This window comes from Mustelus asterias, chromosome 24 (genome assembly GCF_964213995.1).
Source record: "Mustelus asterias chromosome 24, sMusAst1.hap1.1, whole genome shotgun sequence".
NCBI classification, from domain to species: Eukaryota; Metazoa; Chordata; class Chondrichthyes; order Carcharhiniformes; family Triakidae; genus Mustelus; species Mustelus asterias.
This window is the reverse complement of record NC_135824.1, coordinates 36,663,751-36,688,324: the sequence shown is the minus strand read 5'-3', so window position 1 is coordinate 36,688,324 and position 24,574 is coordinate 36,663,751. Positions and strand designations below refer to the sequence as shown.

Here is a 24,574-nt window from a genome sequence, read left to right as displayed (position 1 = left end):
ATGCACAGTGGTGCTTTGCCTGAAAGCCAAGACCAAAAATAAAACACATTTTGTCTTTTAATGTAGAATTTCTCCTGTGTCACATTCAATTCTAATGTATTTTCTAAGGTAACCAGCTCACCTGTGTGTATGGATATGAATGGACTCGCCATCCCCACAGAATTCCTGTCCAGGCACAACTCAGATGGACTCTTTACATTTGTGGATCATCGATGCATCACTGTCATTGGCTATCAACCACAGGTTAGTTTTGGTGCTCAGATGTTTGCAGTCTTATTTAAGGCTCTCCTCATTGTTAGAATAAATGATCTGCAAGCAGGGACAGAGTGTAACATAGCAGAATTTTCTGCTAATACTAAAATAAGTGGGAAAACAGGCAGTGAAGAGGAGGTAAAGATTTTACAGAAAATAGATAGATTAGGAGAATGGGCCAATTTTTGGCAGATGGAATTTAATGTGAGATTTTCCATTTTGGAAGAAAAATAGAAAGGCAAATTATTATCTAAATGGAAAGCAGATTCAAAATGCATCCGGCAGAGGGATCTGGGTGTCTGTTCATGAATCACCAAGTCAGTATACAGGTACAGCCTGTAATAAAAAAGGCAAATGGTATGTTGGCATTGGTTGCAAAGGGACTGGAGTATAAAAGTAGGGAAGTGTTGTTGCAATTGTATAGAGTGTTGGTGAGACCAGATCTGAAGTAATATGTCCAGGTCTGGACTCCTTATTTGAGGAAGGATGTGGTGGCATTGCAGGCAGTCCAGAGGAGGTTCACCAGATTGATTCCGGGGATGAAAAGGTTGATGTCTTAAACAGTTTGAGCTTATACTTGCTGGAGTTTAGAAAAATGAGAGGGGATCTGATCAAGATATATAAAATTTTAAAAGGGATTGATAAAATAAACGTAGACCAAATGTCCCCTCTTAAGGGGCAATCTGGAACAAGAGGTCACAGGTATAGGTTGAGAGGTGGTAGATTTAAAACTAAGATGAGGAGGGACTACTACTCGCAGAGGGTGGTGAGTTGTGGAACTCGCTGCCCCAGAGCGCAGTGGAGTCTGAATCATTGAATGGTTTCAAGAAAGAGATAAATATATTTCTAATAAAAAACAGGATAAAGGGATATGGGGAACAGGTGGGGAGGCGGATTTGAGACCAGGAAGAGATCATCCATGATCTGATTGAATGGCGGAGCAGGCTCGAAGGGCTGAATTTGCCCACTTCTGCTCCTAATTCTTATGTTCCTATGTTTTCTCCGTGTTACTGCAACACCTGAAATTTAGCTTGATTTCAGTTTTAAGTTCTACAGTACATTACGAGAACCACATGAGGAGATTTCGCGAGGTCAGTAGCCAGATCGAGTGGAAAATCATGGGGCCCCTGGAGAAACTGCGTGCTGAAATTTCAGTAAAAGACAAGTATATGGAATGATCTCTGTACTTTTAGGATTTGTTCACAGCAGTAAATCTCTATATTGCTTTGAGCTGTAGTCAACTCGTGTCAAACTGAGGGAGTTAGTACAAACAAGTATCAGTGGGCCAAATGCAGATGAGAGCCAACAAAACACTAGCTCTGGTGAATTTTAGTCAAACAATCCAAAATACTGCACAATTGGCTGCGTCTTTTTCAGTTTAAAGAAATTTCACAAATGTAGAATTTCCGAAGTAGGTTATAACTTAGTGATTGCGCCTTGTCTACAGAGCCACAATATGCGTGTGTAATATCGCATCAGTCATCTGTTACTGAGCAGTTCTTTTGAACTGCTTTTACTGTTGACTTAAGCGAGGTTAAAGCCAAAAATAATTGTGGCTAATATCACATGTTAGAAAATCTCGACCATCTTATTTTTGTGGAAAACTCTAAAACAAATCCAGCATTTTAACCAACTGTGTTTAACCCTATTTGTGCAACTGTTCTTGAGATGTTTGCGAGCCCTGCAGCAACAGCAGCAGTTTGTCTTTTCTAGCACCTTCCGCATGATGAGACATTCCAAGGTGCTACAGAGTGGAGTGCGTATTTCTGTCTGCCAAGTAGGCAATTACACCAGCACTTTACAGACGATTAGAAAGTCCCAATCAAAACCAAAGAGTGTTGATTAGTCACACCCAGAAAGATTTTTTTGTTAATTACTGAAATCAAGAGAGCACTTTGTTCACAGAAACCTGACACTGACTTCGATAGGACAAAGGAAAGGCTTAAAGGTGAATAGACAGTTAGAGGAATACTTGTGGCTGTAGTACATGTAAATACTATAGTCACTTCAAATTTCTTCCATGACAATTTTAGAACCAATTTACCTCCTAAGGTGATCTTGTGCAGGCAATTATGGCGAGTGTCTCAGCCTAACTCTACAAAACAGCATGTGATTATGACTTCAGACTGGCCTAAAAGAGCCAACAATGCTGGAAATCCACGCCATAGGCTAAGAGTGGGCAGAGCACAGTCCTCTCAGCCATTTTTGAGCTAGTGGAATTATTCTTCTCACTGTATAGAATCTCATAGAGCTACACAGGACAGAATGAGGCCATTTGAGGCATCATGTCTCTACCGATCGTTTGAAACAGATATCCAATTAGTTCCACTCACCTTTTCGTCCCCCTTGCTTTATAAATGCTAGCGTCATTCAAAAGATATGAGGCAGTCATATTCATAACTAAATCAATGATGAAATATGTATACATTTCTCCTAACAGGGTAGATGCTGAGAGGATGGCTCTCCTCATGGGAGATTTTAGAACTAGAGGGCACAGTTTGAAAATAAGGGATCTGTTTCAGATGGAGCTGTGAAGGAATTTCTTCTCTCAGTAAATAGTTAGTGTTTGGAATTCCCTTCCACAGAAAGCAATGGAGGCGGGATCATTGAATATACTCAAGGCTGAGTTAGACAGATCTTTGATCTACAAAGGATCAAGGGTGATGGGAGGCAGGCAGTAAGATGGAGTTAAAACCATGACTAGATCAGCTATGATCTCATTGAAAGGTGGAACAAGCTTGAGGGACTGAATGGTCTTTTCCTGCTCCTGTTCCTTATGATCTTATTACACTTGAATTTGGAGCTTATTTAATAGTGTCACAAGTCAGCTTACATTAACACTGCAATGAAGTCACTGTGAAAATCCCCTGGTTGCAACACTCTGGTGCCTGTTTGGGTATACTGAGGGAAAATTTAGCATGGCCAATGAACCTAACCAGCACGTCTTTTGGACTGTGGGAGGAAACAGGAGCACTTGGAGGAAACCCACACAGACACGGGGAGAACGTGCAAACTCCAAACAGCCACCCAAGCCGGGAATCGAACCCAGGTCCTGGCACTGTGAGGCAGCATTGCTAGCAACTGTGCCGTCCTGATTGTGTTATGAATATATTGTAAATGTAGTTCATGTACTGTACAGGTGAGGCTTAGACATTCATTTTAAATTGTGGAATAAACCATTCACTGAGTTTCAAAAGATACAATTATCTCAGCAGGCATTCTGAATTCACAGTTTGATAGTTTAAATAAACTATTAAAGGAATAGCTGACCTTATTGTGGTTACTGATTATTTTTTATAACAGATTAACGACTGGCGATTTAAAGGCTTAATGGGTTTCAATTCTAGATTTTTGTTCTATTTCAAGTGTGTTTGAGAGTTGTATTAAATTGTTAGAAATTTGTTTTTTTTTTCATCTCCATGTGATTCCTGACGTCTGCCCATATCTGTAGAGCGACCATGGAAGTAGCATGGTGTGTATGAGGGACAGGGAATGTTGGTGGGGGAGAGGGGTTGGCACCTAGGTGGAATGGGATATATGAGGGGGCATGGGAGGTCGGTAAGGTGAGAGACATAGACATACAGTACAGAAAGAGGCCATTCGGCCCATCGAGTCTGCACTGACCACAATCCCACCCAGGCCCTACCCCCATATCCCTACATATTTACCCACTAATCCCTCTAACCTACACATCTCAGGACACTAAGGGCAATTTTTTTTTTAGCATGGCCAATCAACCTAACCCGCACCTCTTTGGACTGTGGGAGGAAACCGGAGCACCCGGAGGAAACCCACGCAGACACGAGGAGAATGTGCAAACTCCACACAGACAGTGACTCAAGCTGGGAATCGAACCCAGGTCCCTGGAGCTGTGAAGCAGCAGTGCTAACCACTGTGCTACCATGCTAGGTGAGGGCTAAAGGGACTAACAGTTTCTAAACAGCCTGCCTTGGCATTTGTCTACCTCTGTGGCCGCCTCTGATCTCTTTCAGGCGTTGATGGTTTCCTCTGTCCTCCCCTCACCTCCTGGAATGAAAATTGGATCTGACAGAGCCCTTTAATCCAAGGTGGGAAATTTCCCGACTCAAGCTGATTTGCTTAAGTATTGGAAATTCAGCCCATTATATATCATGCAGCTCATTTTGAACAGAACAGCTTTAGTTTCCAGTCCTGCATAGCTTCCTTTTGATAATCTAACTTCTGGACTGGATGGTGGAAAACACAATACTTCAAATATATCAGATGGCATTGTATCTTCAGGGAAGTGGCTGTCTGGTTTAAATCCAAAATCAAAAGCCAGTTTCAGTCTGTTTTGACATATGCAAGCGCAGGTGAATACCAGGTTAATGCCCACTGCCTGAATACAATTAAACACACAGTTAAAATACCATTAACAAGAGACAAGGGCGCAGAAGCAATCTTTAAAAATTGGAAGCAATGCCATGAGATTTGTATTACTGTATATGCTAATTCTGTTCGGTCAGTAAGCAGCCATGCTTGAAGGGAGCCAGAGTAAGACCTCAGTACTAACCCCAGTACACTGCAAGATTGACTCATCACTCGAATGATGGTCTAGTTCTCTTTACTTAAATATTTTTGATCCTTCTTTTCTTGTCAGGAGCTACTTGGAAAGGACATTGTAGAGTTTTGCCATCCTGAAGATCAAAGCCACGTGCGGGACAGTTTTCAGCAGGTATTTACAGCATGCACTCGCAAAGCAGTGAATCATTAACCTCGTGCTGGAATATCATGTTTTTCATGAACTTTCCATGCTCACCTTAATACCATAGAAACCCTACAGTACAGAAAGAGGCCATTCGGCCCATCGAGTCTGCACCAACCACAATCCCACCCAGGCCCTACCCCCATATCCCTACATATTTACCCACTAATCCCTCTAACCTACGCATCTCAGGACACTAAGGACAATTTTTAGCACGGCCAATCAACCTAACCCGCACATCTTTGGACTGTGGGAGGAAACCGGAGCACCCGGAGGAAACCCACGCAGACACGAGGAGAATGTGCAAACTCCACACAGACAGTGACCCAAGCCGGGAATCGAACCCAGGTCCCTGGAGCTGTGAACCGGCAGTGTTAACCACTGTGCTACCGTGCCGCCCGGTACTTCAAACATAAGTAGTCTCTGACTTGGTGATGTGAAGTGCTAAGCCGTTTAATATTTTTCCATTTAAAGGACGAATTTATAATTACAAATATTCGATTTTATCTAATAGACTTAAAATCCAAGTGCATGTTTTGTGCAAAGCATTTTGTAAAAATTAGACATTAGATGAATAGCATGAATGTTTTAACCATCCAAAGAATAACCGTTTGCATCTTGGATTGATTTGGAACATGTATCCCAACCAGCCATTAATGCCCAATCAACACCAAGTGGCTGTTAACAGAGTTCCTACAAATAGGAGTTTAAAGTATCACTTGGTTGCTTCAGGATACAAGATTTCACAATGCGGAGTACAATTTATTGCCTCTCTATATCTCATTACTACAGATTTGATTGTGTTGATGGAGATGAGCCATGTGAGAAAGGACGCTGTCTGAAACCTCTTGTTTGAAGAAAATACTGGGGGATTTAAGACAAAACTTCCATATTTATAATTTTTAACTCCTCAGATAAACCTTTGAGAAACTTCAAGCTCAACTACTTCTGCTCACCAATGTTGCCATTGACAGTGGGTGGTGTTGGGCTATTTGGCCCAGGGGGGGTGTCATGGCCAAGCCTGATCTTGTCCCCATCATACATCTGTACATAATACATTTGCTGAGGAAGTCCTTAGACAGTAGTCAGAAGCAGGTCCATTGGTATATTGTATATTGTCTCTTATCCAGTAATGTAGAGGATAATTGCCTCAGCAGCTCAGCACAGGTTAGGGTTTGAACTCTCCTGCTCTGTGTAACTTAGCTACTCATCATTTAAAAAAACGTTTGTCCTGCTTCATGCATCAGGGTGCCAACGGAATGGAACAAGAACCTTTACCATTTTCATCCTTTTGCTAATCTTCAAAACTTCATAAAAGATCAAATGATAGTACAAAGTGTCCTCAAGTGGCAAGTCACCCGTCGTTTTTCCAAATTTCACTCCACTGGGCAAGGATGACATTTCAGAATTGAACAGGACGGTTTCCAGTCCTGCATAGCTTCCTTTTGATAATCTAACCTCTGAATGTGATAGAAGCAAAAGCAGTGTTTTAAAGCTAAGAGATGGTGTAGCTTCAGGGAAGTGGCAATCTAGGTTAAATCCTGTGTTCAATGGAAAATATTTCACTTTTAGTGTGAGTTTCCCACATCAAAAATAATGCACTAGCTTTATAATCCTTTAAATGTTTTTGTGTATAGTGCATACCTCCAGTGTATTCATCCCTCTGGAAAATCTTATGTCATTGTTACATTTCCTTGATGAAATACTGAAATTGTTCTTGATTTAAAAATAATGTGAAGGTTTTCACAATAGATTTAAATACATGGGAAGGTTACTTCAGGACTAGGCAAAAAAAGGGAAAGGAAGATAATAGGCAAGGACCAGGACAGCACAGCACCTTCCTCCTGCTGAACGCCTGACAATGTGGATGTGCTGCTGTGAACAAGGTCAATAAAAGGTAAAGTCACCATAGTCCCAGATGACCAAAGGCTGTTTTCCCCTTTGAGGGGGAGAGCTGACTGGTGGTGATTTAACCTGAAGATCACCACAGCTCAGACGAGGGGCAAGGTTGAGAAGGTGGGGCCTTCATGAATAACCTCAGCCGGAACAGGAATTGAACCCGGACTTTGGGTATCGCTCTGCATCATGAACCAGCTGTCCAGCCAACTAAGTTTCCTACCTAGAATACCTTGTGTGTCCTTGCTGCTCTGAGTGCTTCTGCCAAATGGTGTTGAAAATTGAGGAGCACTGTTGCATCAGCTGATGGAGGGCATCTGGTGATAATCAGCAGGAGGTTTCCTTCCTTGGACATTGGCTGTAGGTAATGATTTGCTGAATGTGACTATTTAAGTTTGTGAATATGTGGGACAGATCTCCGAATTTTGGCACAAGTCCCCAGTTGTTAGTAAGGGCAATGCAGTGTTGGCTGGGCTGGGTGTTGCCAGGTTGGTGTTGGATGGTTCATCCTGTTTATTCTGATTTGTGGTTTTGCTGTGGTTTGGTACAACTGAGTGGCTTGTTATGCCATTTCAGAGAGCAGTTAAGAGTCAACCATGTTGCTGTGCATCTGGAAGCACGTGTGCCAGATTGGATAAAGCCAGTAAATTTCCTTTCTTTCAAGGACATTAGTGAACCAGATGGGCTTTTACAACAATCTGGTAGTTTCATGGCCATCGTTACTGAGACTAACATTTTATTACAGATTTATTCATTAATTGAATTTTAGATATCCCAGCTGCCATGGTGGTATTCCAATTACACAGCATTAGTCGCAGTCTTTGGATTACTCATTCAGCAACATTGCCACTATGCTACTGTTCCTTTGGTTTTATATTTGCCACACATGATGCGGCCCGCTCTACACTGGGGAGATGAAATGCAGATTGGGTGACTGACATTTTGATTGTTCCTTTCAGCCCAAACTGTTATTATAATTCTCCACTTTGTTCTCAAGTTAACCCCTCTGTTGTGTTTCATTGAAGCTCAGTGCAAGTTCAAGGACCTCATCTTTTGCTTCGGCACTTCTACAGCATGCTGGGCTTAACATCGAGTTCGCTAATTTCAGATTGTAACCTCTGCTCATTATGCTTCTTTTTGCTTTGGTTTTTCTCTTTTTTTTGTTTTAGGATGACAGTTGTTCACGATTCTGCCATTCGCACCTCCTCTAGACACATCATTTCATAGAATCCCTAGTGAGGCCATTCAACCCATTAGGCCTGCACCGACAACAATCCCACCCAGGCCATATCCCCGTAACCCCACGTATTTACCCTGTCAATCCCCCTGACACTAAGGGACAATTTAGCATGGCCAATCAACCTATCCGCATATTATTGCACTGTGGGAGAAACCAGAGTACCTGGAGAAAACCCACGCAGACATGGGGAGAGCATGCAAACTCCACACAGACAATGATCCAAGCTGGAAATCGAACCCGGGTCCCTGGCGCTGTGAGGCAACAGTGCTAACCACTGTGCCACCGAGCTACGTTGCCACTCCCTTTGGCCTTGCACATCACAGTTTTCTCATTTAATTCCTCCTGTCTTGCACCATATCACAGACTTACCTTTTTCCTTTTTTTGCTTGAAACTTGATGCCTCTCTAACTCCCAGACGAGATGAAAGGTTGTTGACCTGAAACATTAAGTCAGTTTCTCTCTGCACTGATGGTGCCAGTCCTGTGGTGAATTTCCAGCATGCTCTGTTTTTATTTCCGATTCCAGCATCTGCAGTATTTTGTTTTAGTGCTCTGAAAATAAGATTGAAAAAAACTAATATTTTCATAACACACAATTCTTGGTAGATTTATGTGGCTACATTTTGTAAGTGAACATCAGTTATTATCAATGGGCAGCACGGTGGCACAATGGTTAGCACTGCTGCCTCACAGCACCGGGGTCCCAGGTTCAATTCCAGCCTCGGGTCACTGTCACTGTGCAGTTTGCACTTCCTCCCTGTGTCTGCATGGGTTTCCTCCGGGTGCTCCGGTTTCCTCCCACAGTCCAAAGATGTGCGGGTTAGGTTGATTGGTCATGCTAAATTGCCCGTTAACATCAGGGGGATTAGCAGGGTAAATGTGTGAGGTTATGGGAATAGGCCTGGGTAGTATTGTGGTCGGTACAGACTCGATGGGCCCAGTGGCGGCCTCCTGTACTGTGGGGATTCTATGACTATTTATCTGCCATACAAGATTTATTTTGACCTGTTGTGTTGAATTTTGTGTTCATCGAAGTACTAGCTATCAGTAATGCTTGGCGAAATCATTGCTCCTTTCCCCTTTCTCAATGTTAACCTCATTTCAAACAATTCTTTTTACTAAGAAATCCTCATTAACTGCCTACACTGCACAAAATGTTGAAAAAATTGTTTACTTTGGAATGTTGTATTCCTTGCCTTGCTGTTAGTTGCAAATGTTTCTCCCAGTTGTGCTGCTCTCTGGTACAGTCAGGGGTGACAGCTGAAACAGATGCATCTATCCCTTGAAGGCAAACACCTGAATTATATATATATACAGATATGTTATGTATGTGTGTTAAACCGTGGATACATACAGTGACAAGCATTGCAGATGGTTTTAGTGTTTTTAACGTTTTAATATATCTAAAATCATATAAACTTAAGTAATGCCCTTGTGTGTGTGAGGAGACCACAAGACTTGAAAGAAATTGTACCAGTATCTTGCTTGGTTTTGTGTTACTTCTTTGCAGCTGGTATTCTGGAAATAAATATGGACAGTTTGACTAGTCAAATAGTGAGGAATATGTGTAATCATTTATTTCATAGAATCCCTACCGTGCAGAAAGAGACCATTTGGCCAATCGAGTCTGCAACAAACCCATCCAGGCCCTATCCCCGTAACCTCTCATATTTACCCCACTAATCCCTCTAACCTATGCATCCCGGGACACTAAGGGGCAATGTAGCTAGGCCAATCAACCTAACCTGCACATCTTTGGAGTGTGGGAGGACACCGGAGCACCCGGAAAAAACCCACCCAGACACAGGGAGAGCATGCAAACTCCACACAGACAGTGACCCAAGCCGGGAATCGAACCCAGGGCCGCCCTGGAGTTGTGAGGCAGCAGTGCTAACCACTGTGCCACCGTGCCACCCCATTTGTGGTTGATCTTTGTTGATTGGACCTTTTCCTACCTGTCTATGAAATGAACTGATTGTTGGTTGTGACAAAGGCAAAGCCAGTAGAAGTGGTATCAGTAGAATTGGTTTTTGGTCATGTTTCCCTCCAGCAAAAAAGCCATATAGTGATTATTTCAGCAATTTGCAACTTTAAGAAAGTATTCTCTCAACAAATGTGTAAATGCTACAAATTCCCTGTGAGAGAGAAGAATATATAGGGAGACTTTGACTGCCTTATCCAAGTGGAACATGGGTCTCGTCTACAATATTGCCTATGGCTTGTGGTTTGTTATGTGGAGACATTGTGTGATAAACTGAATCTTAATTATTTAAAATGACAAATTCAGATTTTCCTCCAAGAAAAGTGATTTTATTTTAAAGTTGCATTTTCAATTGTAAGGGAATTTTTGGCTCAAACTTCAACAAATTGCCTTTTCAAATTTTATCTTTTAAGATAACATGATTTGCTTGGAGTACTGTATAAGCGGGCGTGTGTGGCAAGCAGCATGCTGTAACTACTGGTGACAGTACAATGCTTCTGGCAGTGCCTGCAGTCTGATTTGAATTTCTGGTGTATTAAAAGATGCCATTACAGAAATATAGTTGTTGATGGATTTAAAAATTCTGATTGCGCCAACTTTCTGCATCTATCTGACTTAGTAGGACAATGAATGTCCTTGGTAATTTCGCCTTTTTTTTGACCAAGTACATTTCCCATCCCTCTCATGTAGATAATACTTGAAGAGGAATAATATCTCATCCACTGACTTCACTGATACACAACTGGGTACTCATGTAACCTATGAGAGGGAGAGATGAAGTAACACGCGGGAAATAGAAGTGTTTAGTTTTGAGTTAGGCAGACAGCTTCCATTTGACTGACCACTTTTCCAGGGGGAGCAGGCATTCTTGTTTTCCTATGGCATGTGTATGTGATTTATTCTTACAATTCGTTATCTAACATGATGAATTCAGCGGTTTTTCTGCATTTCATTATTTTGAGCGTGCATCTTTCAAATTTTTCCTAAGCGTGCCCTCCCAAAAGTAAAAGTACATCACGTGTAGCTCAGAGAGAAACACTGTAGGTTCAAGGTTTGTTTTTATGAGGATTGCAATGTAAAAAGAGAAAACACAATGTTTATGCAGGTGATTTTAGCCTGTTATTTTATAGCAGGAATATACCTTTTGTCCCAAGCCAATGCAATTAGTTTTTCTCTCTCTTAAGCTGTTGGTTATTATGATTTGATAATGCATGCATAAAAGTGAGGTTATTGTCACTGATGTACATCTGCTTTCAAACTGGCAAGCATCATGTAGAGGTTTCCTTTCCTAAGAGAGATAAAGACATGAGCTGAGTGGGAAACTTGGGCCTTTGTGTTGTTTACTCAGGCCAAGAATAATATGGGAACTGTATCATCAGTTCCAGGGCTCGTTTTATCTATTGTGCAATCGGAAGCCCTAGATCTGGATACTTGTAGAGTTTGGTTTCCTTTGTGACCCCGTGTTAGGGTGTGGTGCAGGTTACTGTTGATAGAAGGGTGTTGCTTGTTGACTTGAAAAAAGCTTTTTCAAGGATTTAATCACAAGTTTCAAAGGCACAACACAACTCAGTTATGTAATACATCTGGGAATAGTGAGTGACCACTATTCAGGTGGATAAGACAGTTGGAGCTAAAATCTACTTATTTGGATCTGATTTGGGTGAGAACTTTTTGTGTGCACGAATCATTTTCAAATTCCCTTGCGCCTGCTACAGTCTTCATGAGCTCTGTATCCCAACATGCACCATCTACTCGTCTAACTGATTTACTCTGAGTCTCCCCTCCCCCGCACCATTGCAGAGCCTTCGCCCCTCACCCTGTGCTTGCTCGCCTTTCATTGGCTCCCAAACTGGCACGGTCTCAATTTTAACATTTGCTTCTTTGTTTTCAAATCCTTTACCGATTGAGCCTCTCACCATCTCTGTAACCTCCTCCAGGCCTATTGTTATAAACCCCACTGATGTTATGTGCGAGTGTGTTCCAATCTGAAACACTGGTTTCCCGTGATGTATTTTCTTTGGATTTGGCGAGAAACGTTTGTGGAAACAGGGAGAACTCAGACCTCTCTTTCGTTTAACAAACAAATAAAAGTATCTATTAAAATAAGAGAAAGATAATAAAACACTGCACAGAACAATCTTAAAACTTCAGCAAGTTAACAGGAAGCAATTAGTCCCTCAAAGACTGAGAACCCAAAAGTATCTGTTTCCCCTGTACCTAAACTCTGCTGAGACCCTGTTTTTGATTTGATTTGATTTATTATTGTCACATGTATTAACATGTGGTGAAACATATTGTTTCTTGCGCGCTATACAGACCAAACATACCGTTCATAGAGAAGGAAACGAGAGAGTGCAGAATGTAGTGCTATAGTCATAGCTAGGATGTAGAGAAAGATCAACTTAATGCAAGGTAGGTCCATTCAAAGTCCATCCAGCAGCAGGGAAGAAGCTGTTCTTGAGTCGGTTGGTACGTGACCTCAGAATTTTGTATCTTTTTCCCGGAGGAAGAAGGTGGAAGAGAGAATGTCCAGGGTGCGTGGGGTCCTTAATTATACTGGCTGCTTTGCCGAGGCAGCGGGAAGTGTAGACAGAGTCAATGGATGGGAGGCTGGTTTGTGTGATGGATTGGGCTACATTCATGACCTTTTGTAGTTGCTTGCAGTCTTGGACAGATCAGAAACCATACCAAGCTATGGTACAACCAGAAAGAATGCTTTCTATGGTGCATCTGTAAAAGTTGGTGAGAGTCGTAGCTGACATGCCAAATTCCCTTAGTCTTCTGGGAAAGTAGAGGCATTGGTGGGCTTTCTTAACTATAGTGTTGGCATGGGGGGACCAGGACAGGTTGTTGGTGATCTGGACATCTAAAACTTGAAGCTCTCGACCCTTTCTACTTCGTCCCCGTTGTTGTAGACAGGGGCATATTCTCCTTTACGCTTCCTGAAGTCGATGACTATCTCCTTCGTTTTGTTGACATTGAGGGAGAGATTATTGTTGCTGCACCAGTTCACCAGATTCTCTATCTCGTTCCTGTACTCTGTCTCATCATTGTTTGAGATCCGACTCACTACAGTGGTGTCATCAGCAAACTTGAAAATCGAATTGGAGGGGAATTTGGCCACACCGTCATAAGTGTATAAGGAGTATAGTAGAGGGCTGAGAACACAGCCTTGTAGGGCACCGGTGTTGAGGATGATCGTGGAGGAGGTGTTGTTGCCTATCCTTACTGATTGTGGTCTGTGGGTTAGGAAGTTCAGGATCCAGCCGCAGAGGGAGGTGCCGAGGCCCAGGCCACGGAGTTTGGAGATGAGTTTTGTGGGAATAATAGTGTTGAAGGCTGAGCTGTAGTCGATAAATAGGAGTCTGACATAGGTGTCCTTGTTATCTAGGTGTTCCAGGGTTGAGTGCAGGGCCCAAACAACTAACAGAATCAAATCTAGCCAGTGATTACCACACTGTGATCAGGACTTGGAAATGGTCTTTGGTTCAGCAATGAAAATGGTCTTTTGCACTTCCTGCGCACGTGCTGCCCGCACGTATGGTAAACATTCCCGACTTCCCACATGGAGCATGAGGAATACATCACAGCTTTGAGCTCTCCTGCCATGACTTACCCCTTTAAATTAAACCTTTTAAATCAATTGCTCTTGGACCCTTTTTCCTGGATCCGTGTTGTTACAGAATATACAAACTACAAACTAGAAAAAGACCTTACAAACCATAAGCAATAAAAGTAGTAAATACTTACCCGCTCACTTACCAATCAGCTTTCTCCCATGTAGCCTCAACTGCTGTAGCAGGACCACTCTGGAGATTTAACTTGGAAAGCATAGAAAAAAGTGCAAAAAACACCTCTTTCCCTTCTGCTCCCAATTTCCAGTACCCACACTAACTCCGGCTGTGTCTCACTCAGAATGAGATCCCCCCCACTGTTTGTGTGTAAACATACTGCTTGTGTGCTTCTAATAGTCCCTTTTCTAAACAGAGCTGAGGTGACTCAATAGTTAAGCTTCAATCTGCTGCCCAGACATGCTTTCAAAATGCATGGCTGTTTGATTCTACTTGTTCAAATAAAAACATTCATTTTAATACCATCCTTCTATCTTGTGACACTACCACTTGCCTAGATCGCTGCACTTGTCCCATTCTACACTTTTACACATTGTCAACATTCTACACTTTTACACATTGTCAACATTCATCGCTCCACTGTTAGTGGCTGTGCCTTCAACTGCCTGGCCCCTAAACTCTGGAATTTTCTCCTTAAACCTCTCCATCTCTCTACTTCTCACACCTGCTCGAAGAGGAACGTTAAAACTAACCTCTTAGTCCAAGCCATTGTGCTCTGCTCCTAATCCCTTTTGAGGCTAGAATTTAGTTTGATAATGCTCTGGTGAAGCATCTTGAGACATTTCATATTTTGATATTTAATTTTTAATTGTATAAATTCAGCTTAAATATATTCAGATGGAGAGCATTGATTGGATAATTACTTGAATGCATCTGAAGAGACACTTATGAACTCTGATCTGGGAGTCGCGATAGGAACTATATAACTGTAACTTTTCACTCTGTGACTAAATCTGAAGCTGAGTAAAGACTGGCTTTTGATCGCCTACTTCACTAACTGGCTGTCAAGTGGTTCACATGGTAGCAAAGAATGGTTGCCTAAAGGTGAAGGTTCGAAACTAAGAATACATTTCAGACAGAAGATCAGAGAAGCTTTTGTAAAGAATGGCTAAAAGCTGCTAGGGACCTGCCTAACAACAACAGTAGCAACAATTCAAAATGGCATGATAGGATGCTAGCTGCCCAGTAACACACAGAAATCTACCTGTCGACAGCAGAAGTAAGTATTCTAAAGGCATGATAGGATGTGATTTTCCCAACAAAAGGTAGAGATCTGCATAGCGACAGCAGTGGCCAGCAGCCTAAAGACATGATAGATGTGATTTGCCCAGTAACGAGATTAGAAGGCATTTAAGCAGAATCAAGTGTAAATTGCCATATTGGTAGAAACAGCTTACCTAGACAACTGAGATCAATGGAGATATACATATACTAATTTATAGAGTGGAGGAATTTGACTCTAGAAGGTGACACTGTGGTATAGTGGTTAGCACTGCTGCCTCACAGCATCAGGGACCCGGGTTCGATTCTAGCCTTGGGTGACTGTCTGTGTGAAGTGTGCATGTTCTTCCCGTGTCTGTGTGGGTTTTGTCCGGGTGCTCTTGTTTTCCTCCCAAACTCCAAAGTGACAGCAGATTGCAGATATTCTCCACAAGATGGGGTGGCACAGTGGTTAGCACTGCTAACTAGCCTTGAGTGACTAAATGGATTTTGCATCTTCTCCCTGTATCTGCGTGGGTTTCCTCTGGGTGCTCCAGTTTCCCCGCACACTCCAAAGATGTGCAAGTTAGATGGATTGGCCATGTTCAATGCCCCTTAGTCTCCAAAGATGCGTAGGTTGTGAAATAGCCATGGTGAAACCGCGGGGTTAAGGTGATAAGGCGGTGGGGATGGCCTGGGTGGGATGCTCTTGTGGAGGTTTTGTGCAGACTTGATGGGCCGAATGGCCTCTTCTGCACTGTAAGGATTCTGTGGTTCTGAGATGCAGTTTCATACCTTAGCTGAACCAACAGAAGACGGTTTCTCAGACTCATTTAGTCTGTATTGCGTGGTAACTGAGCTAGATTTGATTCATAGAATTACAAAACTGACCCAAGCCAGAAATCGAACCCGGGTCCCTGGCGCTGTGAAGCAGCAGTGCTAACCATTGTGCTACCGTGCCGCCCAATTCAGGCCAGAACAGAAGCGGGTAAGCTGAAAAGCTGTAATGACTCTTGTGGCCAAGTATCCCACCTTCATTTCCGGTCAATTTTCCCAAGGGCAGTGGACGCATGGGCCTAAAGGGGCCAGTCAAAATTGTGAAGTGCCTGTTAAAAGTACAACTTGCTTAGAATCTTCCCTGGACGCTGACATTCAGCAGCAGCAGCAGGCAAGGACCATGTCGGGGGTGAGTCATGGAGATGATGAAGGTTGAAGAAGGTAAGTGTTCACTTTTTTTATCGGTTAAAGAGCTTAACCCTTTGACATAAAAGTTGCAGCAGCTTAGCACAGGTCAGGAGAGGAGCCAGCATTAAGAACCTAGACCGTTCAGGGGGTTGTCACCCTCCTGGCAACACATGGACATCAGGGCAGGGTGTTGCACTCCATCTGAGCACGAGGAAGACTGCAGCTGAAATGGATACTGCATCATCAGACATCGAGGACATTGGAGATGAGGAACTGCAGCCTCCAGTGAAGGACAGATCACCAGGCATCAGAAAAGGGATAGGGCATGAAGGAGACAATACCCTGAGCGCACGATCTAAAGGCAGAGACAAAGATCCTAGGACCTTGAGGCTCTGGAATGGCACAGCTCAAGGGGAGAAAACAGAAATAGGGGGTAAGACAGAGGAGATGGAACTGAAGTCGGAGGGAGAGGACGGTGACCTGAGTTGCTGTTGATGCATGGCGAGGTGACCTCTTGCCACCCTCTGGGAAGAGGACGTCTGGATACTAACCTTAACTCCCCTATGACAGCCTGGGCAGGATTTTCTGGCCACTCTCGCCCTGAAACTGGAAAATCCCGCCAAGGTCAATGGACATTTGCATGGTCCATGTCCTGTGCTCTATGATTCCTGTAGCAGGCAGGACGGGAAAATTCCGCCCCCTGCCTCCTTTTGGCACAGAGACAGACTTTAGCTCAAACTATCTCAGAGCAGCTAGCAGCCTCGATGAGGCTGAAACCCATCTTTATTCCTGCCCCTGTTAGCTTTAATTGGATAGGAAGCCTATCTCTTTATTAATTAAGGGCCTTGTCTGCCAAAATCTGGACTTAGTTCCCTACCAGAGCTGGGTTTCTGACTCAAAAACAGACTTGACTCCTGTTTCCCACCTCCCCTGCAAAAACCAGACACTTGGCACCTTTAACGGTTATCATGGGGGAGCTTGGGAAGATAGGCATTCCTGTCATTAGAAGTAAACTGCTGGCTTAAGTTCCAACATGGCTCTTTACTAAGTCTACTGATCTTAGAACCTGTTCATGCACCAATTGCAGTATCTATGTTAAGTCTTAGAGGGTTTTCTCATGGTTGTCTCCAACATTGATTGTTATTGTCTAACTGAACCCGTAAGAATTTGCATAGTTCTTGAGTCACAGAGTTTGCTAACGTAGTATTCTGCCAGTTGGCATTCCTTCCAAAATGGGATGTGATGAAATCACTTGTTGCTCATGGACATAATTGAATAATTTTTAAGATCAATCTTTCCATCTATTCATTTAAGGTTGTTTGCATGGTGGTATAAGATTGCCACACTCACTTTGAAGGCAGACACAGTGAACTCCCTACTTATTTCTTCAGAATTTAGGATGTGTGTACTATCTTTCAGCCTGAATCAGTGTGATGCTACTCCTTGCTCGCTGAGCTCTTGATCCTCAATGTCTGGATCTCTCTTTACTCTCTGTGTCAATAACTGGTCTCATTGTGAAAGGTGCATCTTAGGATTCTTTGTAATCAGTGTTCTCCCCTTGGGTTTCCCCCGGGTGCTCCGGTTTCCTCCCACAGTCCAAAGATGTGCGGGTTAGGTTGATTGGCCATGCTAAATTGACCTTAGTGTCGGGGATTACAAGGGTACACGTGTGGGGTTATGGGAATATTGCCTGGGTGGGAATGTGGTCGGTACAGACTCAATGGGCCGAATGGACTCCTTCTGTACTGTAGGGATTCTATGAATCTATGCTATGATTTGATATGGTTAAAGGTTATCAAAGGCTACTGCAGAAAATAACAGCTCATGGTGTGGGGGTAACATATTAACATGGATAGAAGATTGGCTAGCATACAGGAAACAGAGTAGGCATAAATGGGTCTTTTTTTGGCTGGCAGGGTGTGAGGAGCATTGTGCTACAGGGATCAGTGTTGGGGCATCAACTCTTTACAATTTGTATTAAATGATTTGGATGAAGAAACCCATGATGTGGTTGCTAAATATGCTGATGACAAAAATAGGTAGGAAAATAAGTTGTGAAGAGGATATAATGAGGCTACAAATGGATATAGACATGTTAGGTGAGTGGGCAAAAATCTGGCAAATCTAGTATAATGTGGAAAAACGTGAGGTTGTCTATTTTGACAGGATGAATTAAAAAAGGAGACAGATTATCTAACGGTAAGTGATGCAGAGGGATCAGAGTGTCCGAGTGTATGAATTGTGAAAGGTTAGCATGCAAGTCCAGAATAGAATGTTATTGTTTATTACAAGAGGAATTAAATACAAGAATAGGGAGGTAATGCTTCAGTTATACAAAGCACTGGTGAGACCACATCCGGAGTATTCTGTACAGAAATGGTCTCCATATTTAAGGAAAGAGGTAAATGATTTGCAAGCAGTTCAGAGAAAGTTGACCAGATTAATCCCTGGAATGGGCAGATTGTCTTGTGAGGAAAGTCTGGGCAGGCTAGGCTTGCATCTACTGGAGTAAGAGGCAACTTGATTGAGACATATAAGATCCTGAGGGGACTTGACAGGTGGATGTGGAAAGCATGTTTCTTTTGTGGGATTATATGGAACTTGTGAGTCACTGTTTAAAAAAAAAGGGTTATCCATTTGGAACTGTGATGAGGAAAATATTTTTCTGAGGGTTGTGAGACTTTGGAATTCTCTTCCTCAAAAGGAGGCTGAGGCAGATTCCTTGAATATCTTTAAGGCAGAAGTAGATAGATTCTGGATCCTCTGTCAGAATTGCGAGTGTGTTTGGATACCTATGAGGACAAGATCAGGCTTTTAACCATGATGGCTCATCAATAGTCTGCATAAAACCACTGAACTGCACGTGAATAATGGGTGTGTCGCAAAATTACTGGGTGTTTCGACCAAGGACTTAAGAATTGAGGAGGGAATAAAACTGGCATGGAAAATCAATTGCACTTTTAATGGTGGATAACCCTATTTTGATCTCTCAATCACCCTCCAAATTCTCTTGGTCGCCACATTGGTTGTAGGACTGCCGGTTCTTGAGAGGCCCTCTCCTAAGGCTGATACAGGCTTGAGAAACAGCTTCACATAATCCTTTTTGTTGCCTGCTTTCTTGATAAAGAAGAATATATTTTCCCCTCTGCTGAGTTGGTCAGTTAGTCAACTCACTCGTGGATGAACTGCCTTGCAAGCCTGTTTTCAGGCAAGTTATTTGTTTGTGCAGACGAATGCTTTCCCATGCTGAAGATTACTCCCTTCCTCGAGAGGTTATTTTTGAAGATGATGTCATCCTATAACATTGCAGTTTTCTTTTAACCAGCTCAGAATTGCCTCCTGCTCATACTTCAAAGTGGTGAGGAAGCTTATTCCCTGCTTGCTAAGGGGCTCATCAGTGATAGTGTGGCTTAACTTATACCAGGCTGGAGTCTTACTATCGCTGACCAGAAAGTCCCAGTGATCCACAGTTGAATGACAAGTGAGGGATTTAACAGCTGATATTGTGGAAAACAAATATTCATCAAAATACTTTTTTCTTCCAAGGAAGGGGAGACTGTTCGGAATGGGTGAACAGATCTTTGAGTCCTAACTTGATGTCAATTATTCAATAGAAGTTACTGATATATAAAGGGGTCACAGGTGGCACTATTTTGTTGGTGGAGAATTGTGTGTGAAGTTGGACCAAAGAAATAAAGGTGTTTTATGAAGAAGCAGAACTTGTGTCTTCTTTACAGCAACCAAGAGGCTCAAACAGATATTACCAGTCTTTCCAAAGCTACATGCTCGAAAATAAATCTGAAAAAAAATATTGGGACAGAAAGGATAGTAACAGCATTGTTTCAGATCATGGGCATCCAAACCGTGACAAACTCTAGTCCGTCCAACCGGCCCCACATAATAGTGAGGAAACCTAAACAGAAAGGCTAATTTGGGAAACATTGGAAAACTTACTTATCACTCCTCTAGGTGATTAACACTAGAACACTAGTCCAGAAAATCACACTGGCCCTAATAGTTCTTTGCACTGCCTACTTATTCAGGAACAAAAGTCTGCTATCCTTCATGAGAATCATTCCCTGATATCTAACCGAAATCTGGGCTTCTGCACTTATAAGTGTTACCCCTGCTCAACTCTAGCCTGTTTTATCAGAACAAACTGCCAACAGGAACATTACCCAATCCTTTCATCATCTAATAGACCTCATTCAGATCATCCCCCAAAAACCTGCATTTCTCTAACGTGTAGCCACCTGGCTCTGTGAACCTGTCTTGATAACTAAGATGCTTTGTACTGGAAGTTAGTCTAATGGTCCTCCACTGCACCTTTTCCAAAGCCTCATTATCACCCACCATATGCGGGGATTAAAACAGGACGCAGTATTCCAACTGAAGCCTGAACAAATTCTTGTACAGAGAATGTCCAGTTCATCAAGTCACAAAGTCACTTAATAAATTGTCCATTGGTTTCGTGTTCATTCATCTGAGAGACTAAACTCAACATATCTAATAATTGTTTTCTTCTCTCGAGGTTGTCAAATTGAAAGGACAGGTCCTGTCAGTGATGTTCCGGTTCCGAACAAAAAACAGGGAGTGGTTATGGATAAGGACAAGCAGCTTTACTTTCCAGAATCCCTACTCAGATGAAATTGAATATATTATCTGCACGAATACCAATGTAAAGTAAGTGTCTGTAATTAAATAGTATGTTCACCCATGATATAGCCAAGCTGGGGTAGTATAAAGTGAATTAAAATATATAAATATATTTCAAACTCATTGAAATATATGGGTCCAGTTCAGTTTTATTAGTGATTATATGAGAGTTGTTTTATTCATAAAAATAGAAAATGCAAGATATGCTGTCAGAGCAGCTGAGTATATGTGGTGAAATAAGCAGAGTTAACATTGATGATCCTTTATCAGAACACAGAAAGCGGAATTTTCCCGTCCTGCCCACCACGGGAATCGCAGCGGACGGGACACGGACCTCACAAAGGTCTGCTGACCTTGGGCAGGATTTTCCGGTCTTGTGGCAAGCTCTTCTGGAAAATCCCGCCCAGAGTTAAGTTGGAACAATTTCTACAGAATTCAGGGAAAAGGGGAGTGGAGTAAAGAATAAAAAAGGAAGATTTGTGCCAGGGTGACGGGCAGAAGTAATGACGATACAGGACACTAGGTGATGACAATGTCAAGTCGATGTACACACGATTTGTCCAGACGAAACATGTGTGTGAAAAACAGAATCATCACCATCTTCCATGAATGAATTTTTCAGCGGACAATGGGCCAGAATTACAGGAGATGAGCCAACAGCAGCTGCTGTTTGTTGGGCTATCCTGTACAGATTTGGTTTCCAAGATGTTTTGTGTGGGAAGTGGCTGCACATTAGAGATACAAACAGCACAAGTCTCTCTCCAGGCAATCTGGGACAGGGCAAGCGATTGTGTAACTCTTAAACCAATCAAATTTCAGGATTGTTATTAAATGGTGTAAAGTGTGAAATAAAAATTTGCAGAGTAAAGAATTCAATGTCAAATTAGGTATTAAGGGGGGAAGAAAGAATGGGGAGAGTTTGAGAGACGAAGAAGAAGTAAAGCTATGCAGCTTATTTTTGTTAAATTTCTAGCAATTCAAGAACGCAATTCCACATTTCTCCGCCCCCCCCAACCGCCCCCGGCCGGCCGGCGCAGGGGGCCGCATCACTGCACCCCTCTGCCGCTGGGGGTCGCGTCACTGCGCCCTCTGGCGCTGGGGTCACGTCGCTGTGCCCCTCTGGCGTTGGGGAGAAGCGTCACTGCGCCTCTCTGGCGCTGGGGGGGCCACGTTGCGCACCCCTCTGGTGCTGGGGGTCGCGTCGTTGCGCCCCTCTGGCGCTGGGGGTGGAGTCACTGCGCCCCTCTGGCGCTGGAGGCCATGTCGCTGCGTCCCTCTGGCGCTGGGGGCCGCGTCGCTGCACCCCTCTGGCGCTGGAGGCCACGTCGCTGCGTCCCTCTGGCGCTGGGGGCCGCGTCGCTGCACCCCTCTGGCACTGGAGGCCACGTCGCTGCGCCCCTCTGGCGCTGGGGGTGGAGTCACTGCGCCCCTCTGGCGCTGGGGGTGGAGTCACTGCGCCCCTCTGGTGCTGGGGGTGGAGTCACTGCGCCCCTCTGGCGCTGGGGGTGGAGTCACTGCACCCCTCTGGCGCTGGGGGTGGAGTCACTGCGCCCCTCTGGCGCTGGGGGTGGAGTCACTGCGCCCCTCTGGCGCTGGGGGTGGAGTCACTGCGCCCCTCTGGCGCTGGGGGTGGAGTCACTGCGCCCCTCTGGCGCTGGGGGTGGAGTCACTGCGCCCCTCTGGCGCTGGGGGTGGAGTCACTGCGCCCCTCTGGCGCTGGGGGTGGAGTCACTGCGCCCCTCTGGCGCTGGGGGTGGAGTCGCTGGCCCCGCTGAGCTTGCAGCTTTCATATTTCTATTGTTGCAAACAAGAAAGTGCTTTCTTTTGTCTGCTCGATTCTGCATTAAAATGTCAGGTTCTTTTTTACAGAATTTCAAATGTGTGCTCTGAGCTGCAGAGTCAAAGAGCTTAATGAATTACCAAAGTATCCCCATGCTTTAAATGGTTTAAGATGTGCCTTTGTAATTGATTTGTTGTTATGGAAAATTGCCTGCTGTGGACATTCACTGTCATAAATTAATGGTGGGGACTATAAAATATTTCTATCACTCGCTGGAATATACTGTAATTCATGCCCTTTTTAAGAAGCCTGTTTCTGACAGCATTCTTTGGCAATCTAAACTGCACACTTACTACATGATATCGTAGTTTAATGAAAGGTGAATGATCTTGGGAGTGATTAGAACGTAGAACATAGAACAGTACAGCACAGTACAGGCCCTTCGGTCCTCGATGTTGTGCCGAGCTTTGTCCGAAACCACTCCCGATCATTCTGGTGTGCTCCATGTGCCTATCCAATAACCACTTGAAAGTTCCTAAAGTGTCCGACTCCACTATCAAAGCAACATCCACCCAAGGAAATAGTCTCTGAACGTCCACTCTATCTATCCCCCTCATCATCTTATAAACCTCTATTAAGTCGCCTCTCATCCTCCTCCGCTCTAAAGAGAAAAGCCCTAGCTCCCTCAACCTTTCCTCATAAGACCTACCCTCCAAACCAGGCAGCATCCTAGTAAATCTCCTTTGCACTCTTTCCAATGCTTCCACATCCTTCTTATAGTGAAGTGACCAGAACTGCACACAATATTCCAAATGTGGTCTCACCAAGGTCCTGTACAGTTGCAGCATAACCCCACTGCTCTTAAACTCAAACCCTCTGTTAATAAATGCTAACACACTATAGGCCTTCTTCATGGCTCTATCCACTTGAGTGGCAACCTTCAGAGATCTGTGGATATGAACCCCAAGATCTCTCTGTTCCTCCATTTTACTAATTTAAATGTGGATTACAGGGTCAAAGGTAGGGTTCTGAAGACTGTGGAGGAACAGAGAGATCTTGGGGTCCATATCCACAGATCTCTAAAGATTGCCACTCAAGTGGATAGAGCTGTGAAGAAGGCCTATAGTGTGTTAGCTTTTATTAACAGGGGGTTGGAGTTTAAGAGCCATGGGTTATGCTGCAACTGTACAGGACCTTGGTGAGACCACATTTGGAATATTGTGTGCAGTTCTGGTCACCTCACTATAAGAAGGATGTGGAAGCGCTGGAAAGAGTGCAGAGGAGATTTACCAGGATGCTGCCTGGTTTGGAGGGTAGGTCTTATGAGGAAAGGTTGAGGGAGCTAGGGCTGTTCTCTCTGGAGCGGAGGAGGCTGAGGAGAGACTTAATAGAGGTTTATAAAATGATGAAGGGGATAGATAGAGTGAACGTTCAAAGACTATTTCCTCGGGTGGATGGAGCTATTACAAGGGGGCATAACTATAGGGTTCATGGTGGGAGATATAGGAAGGATATCAGAGGTAGATTCTTTACGCAGAGAGTGGTTGGGGTGTGGAATGGACTGCCTGCAGTGATAGTGGAGTCAGACACTTTAGGAACGTTTAAGCGGTTATTGGATAGGCACATGGAGCACGCCAGTATGATGGGGAGTGGGATAGCTTGATCTTGGTTTCAGATAAAGCTCGGCACAACATCGTGGGCCGAAGGGCCTGTTCTGTGCTGTACTGTTCTATGTTCTATTTTCCTCAGAACCCTACCGTTGACCCTGTAATCCGCATTCAGATTTGTCCTACCAAAATGAATCACCTCGCACTTATAGAGTCATAGAGGTTTACAGCATGGAAACAGGCCCTTCGGCCCAACTTGTCCATGTCGCCCTTTTTTTAAAAAAAACCCGTAAGCTAATCCCAATTGCCCGCATTTGGCCCATATCCCTCTATACCCATGTAACTATCAAAACGTGTTTTAAAAGACAAAATTGTACCAGCCTCTACTACTACCTCTGGCAGCTTGTTCCAGATACTCACCAC

The 24,574-nt window shown here is 43.6% G+C and overlaps 1 protein-coding gene across 3 annotated transcripts in view; it reads left to right on the top strand.

Annotated features, from left to right (window-relative positions):
• arnt2 (aryl-hydrocarbon receptor nuclear translocator 2) overlaps window positions 1-24,574 on the top strand; it is a 391,537-nt gene that overhangs the window by 237,965 nt on the left and 128,998 nt on the right. For all 3 annotated transcript variants that reach the window (XM_078241563.1, XM_078241562.1, XM_078241561.1), the window contains exons 9-11: window positions 109-243; window positions 4,871-4,945; window positions 20,640-20,791. In XM_078241563.1, the coding sequence (XP_078097689.1) occupies window positions 109-243; window positions 4,871-4,945; window positions 20,640-20,791 (362 nt within the window). The remainder of the gene's footprint in view (window positions 1-108; window positions 244-4,870; window positions 4,946-20,639; window positions 20,792-24,574) is intronic.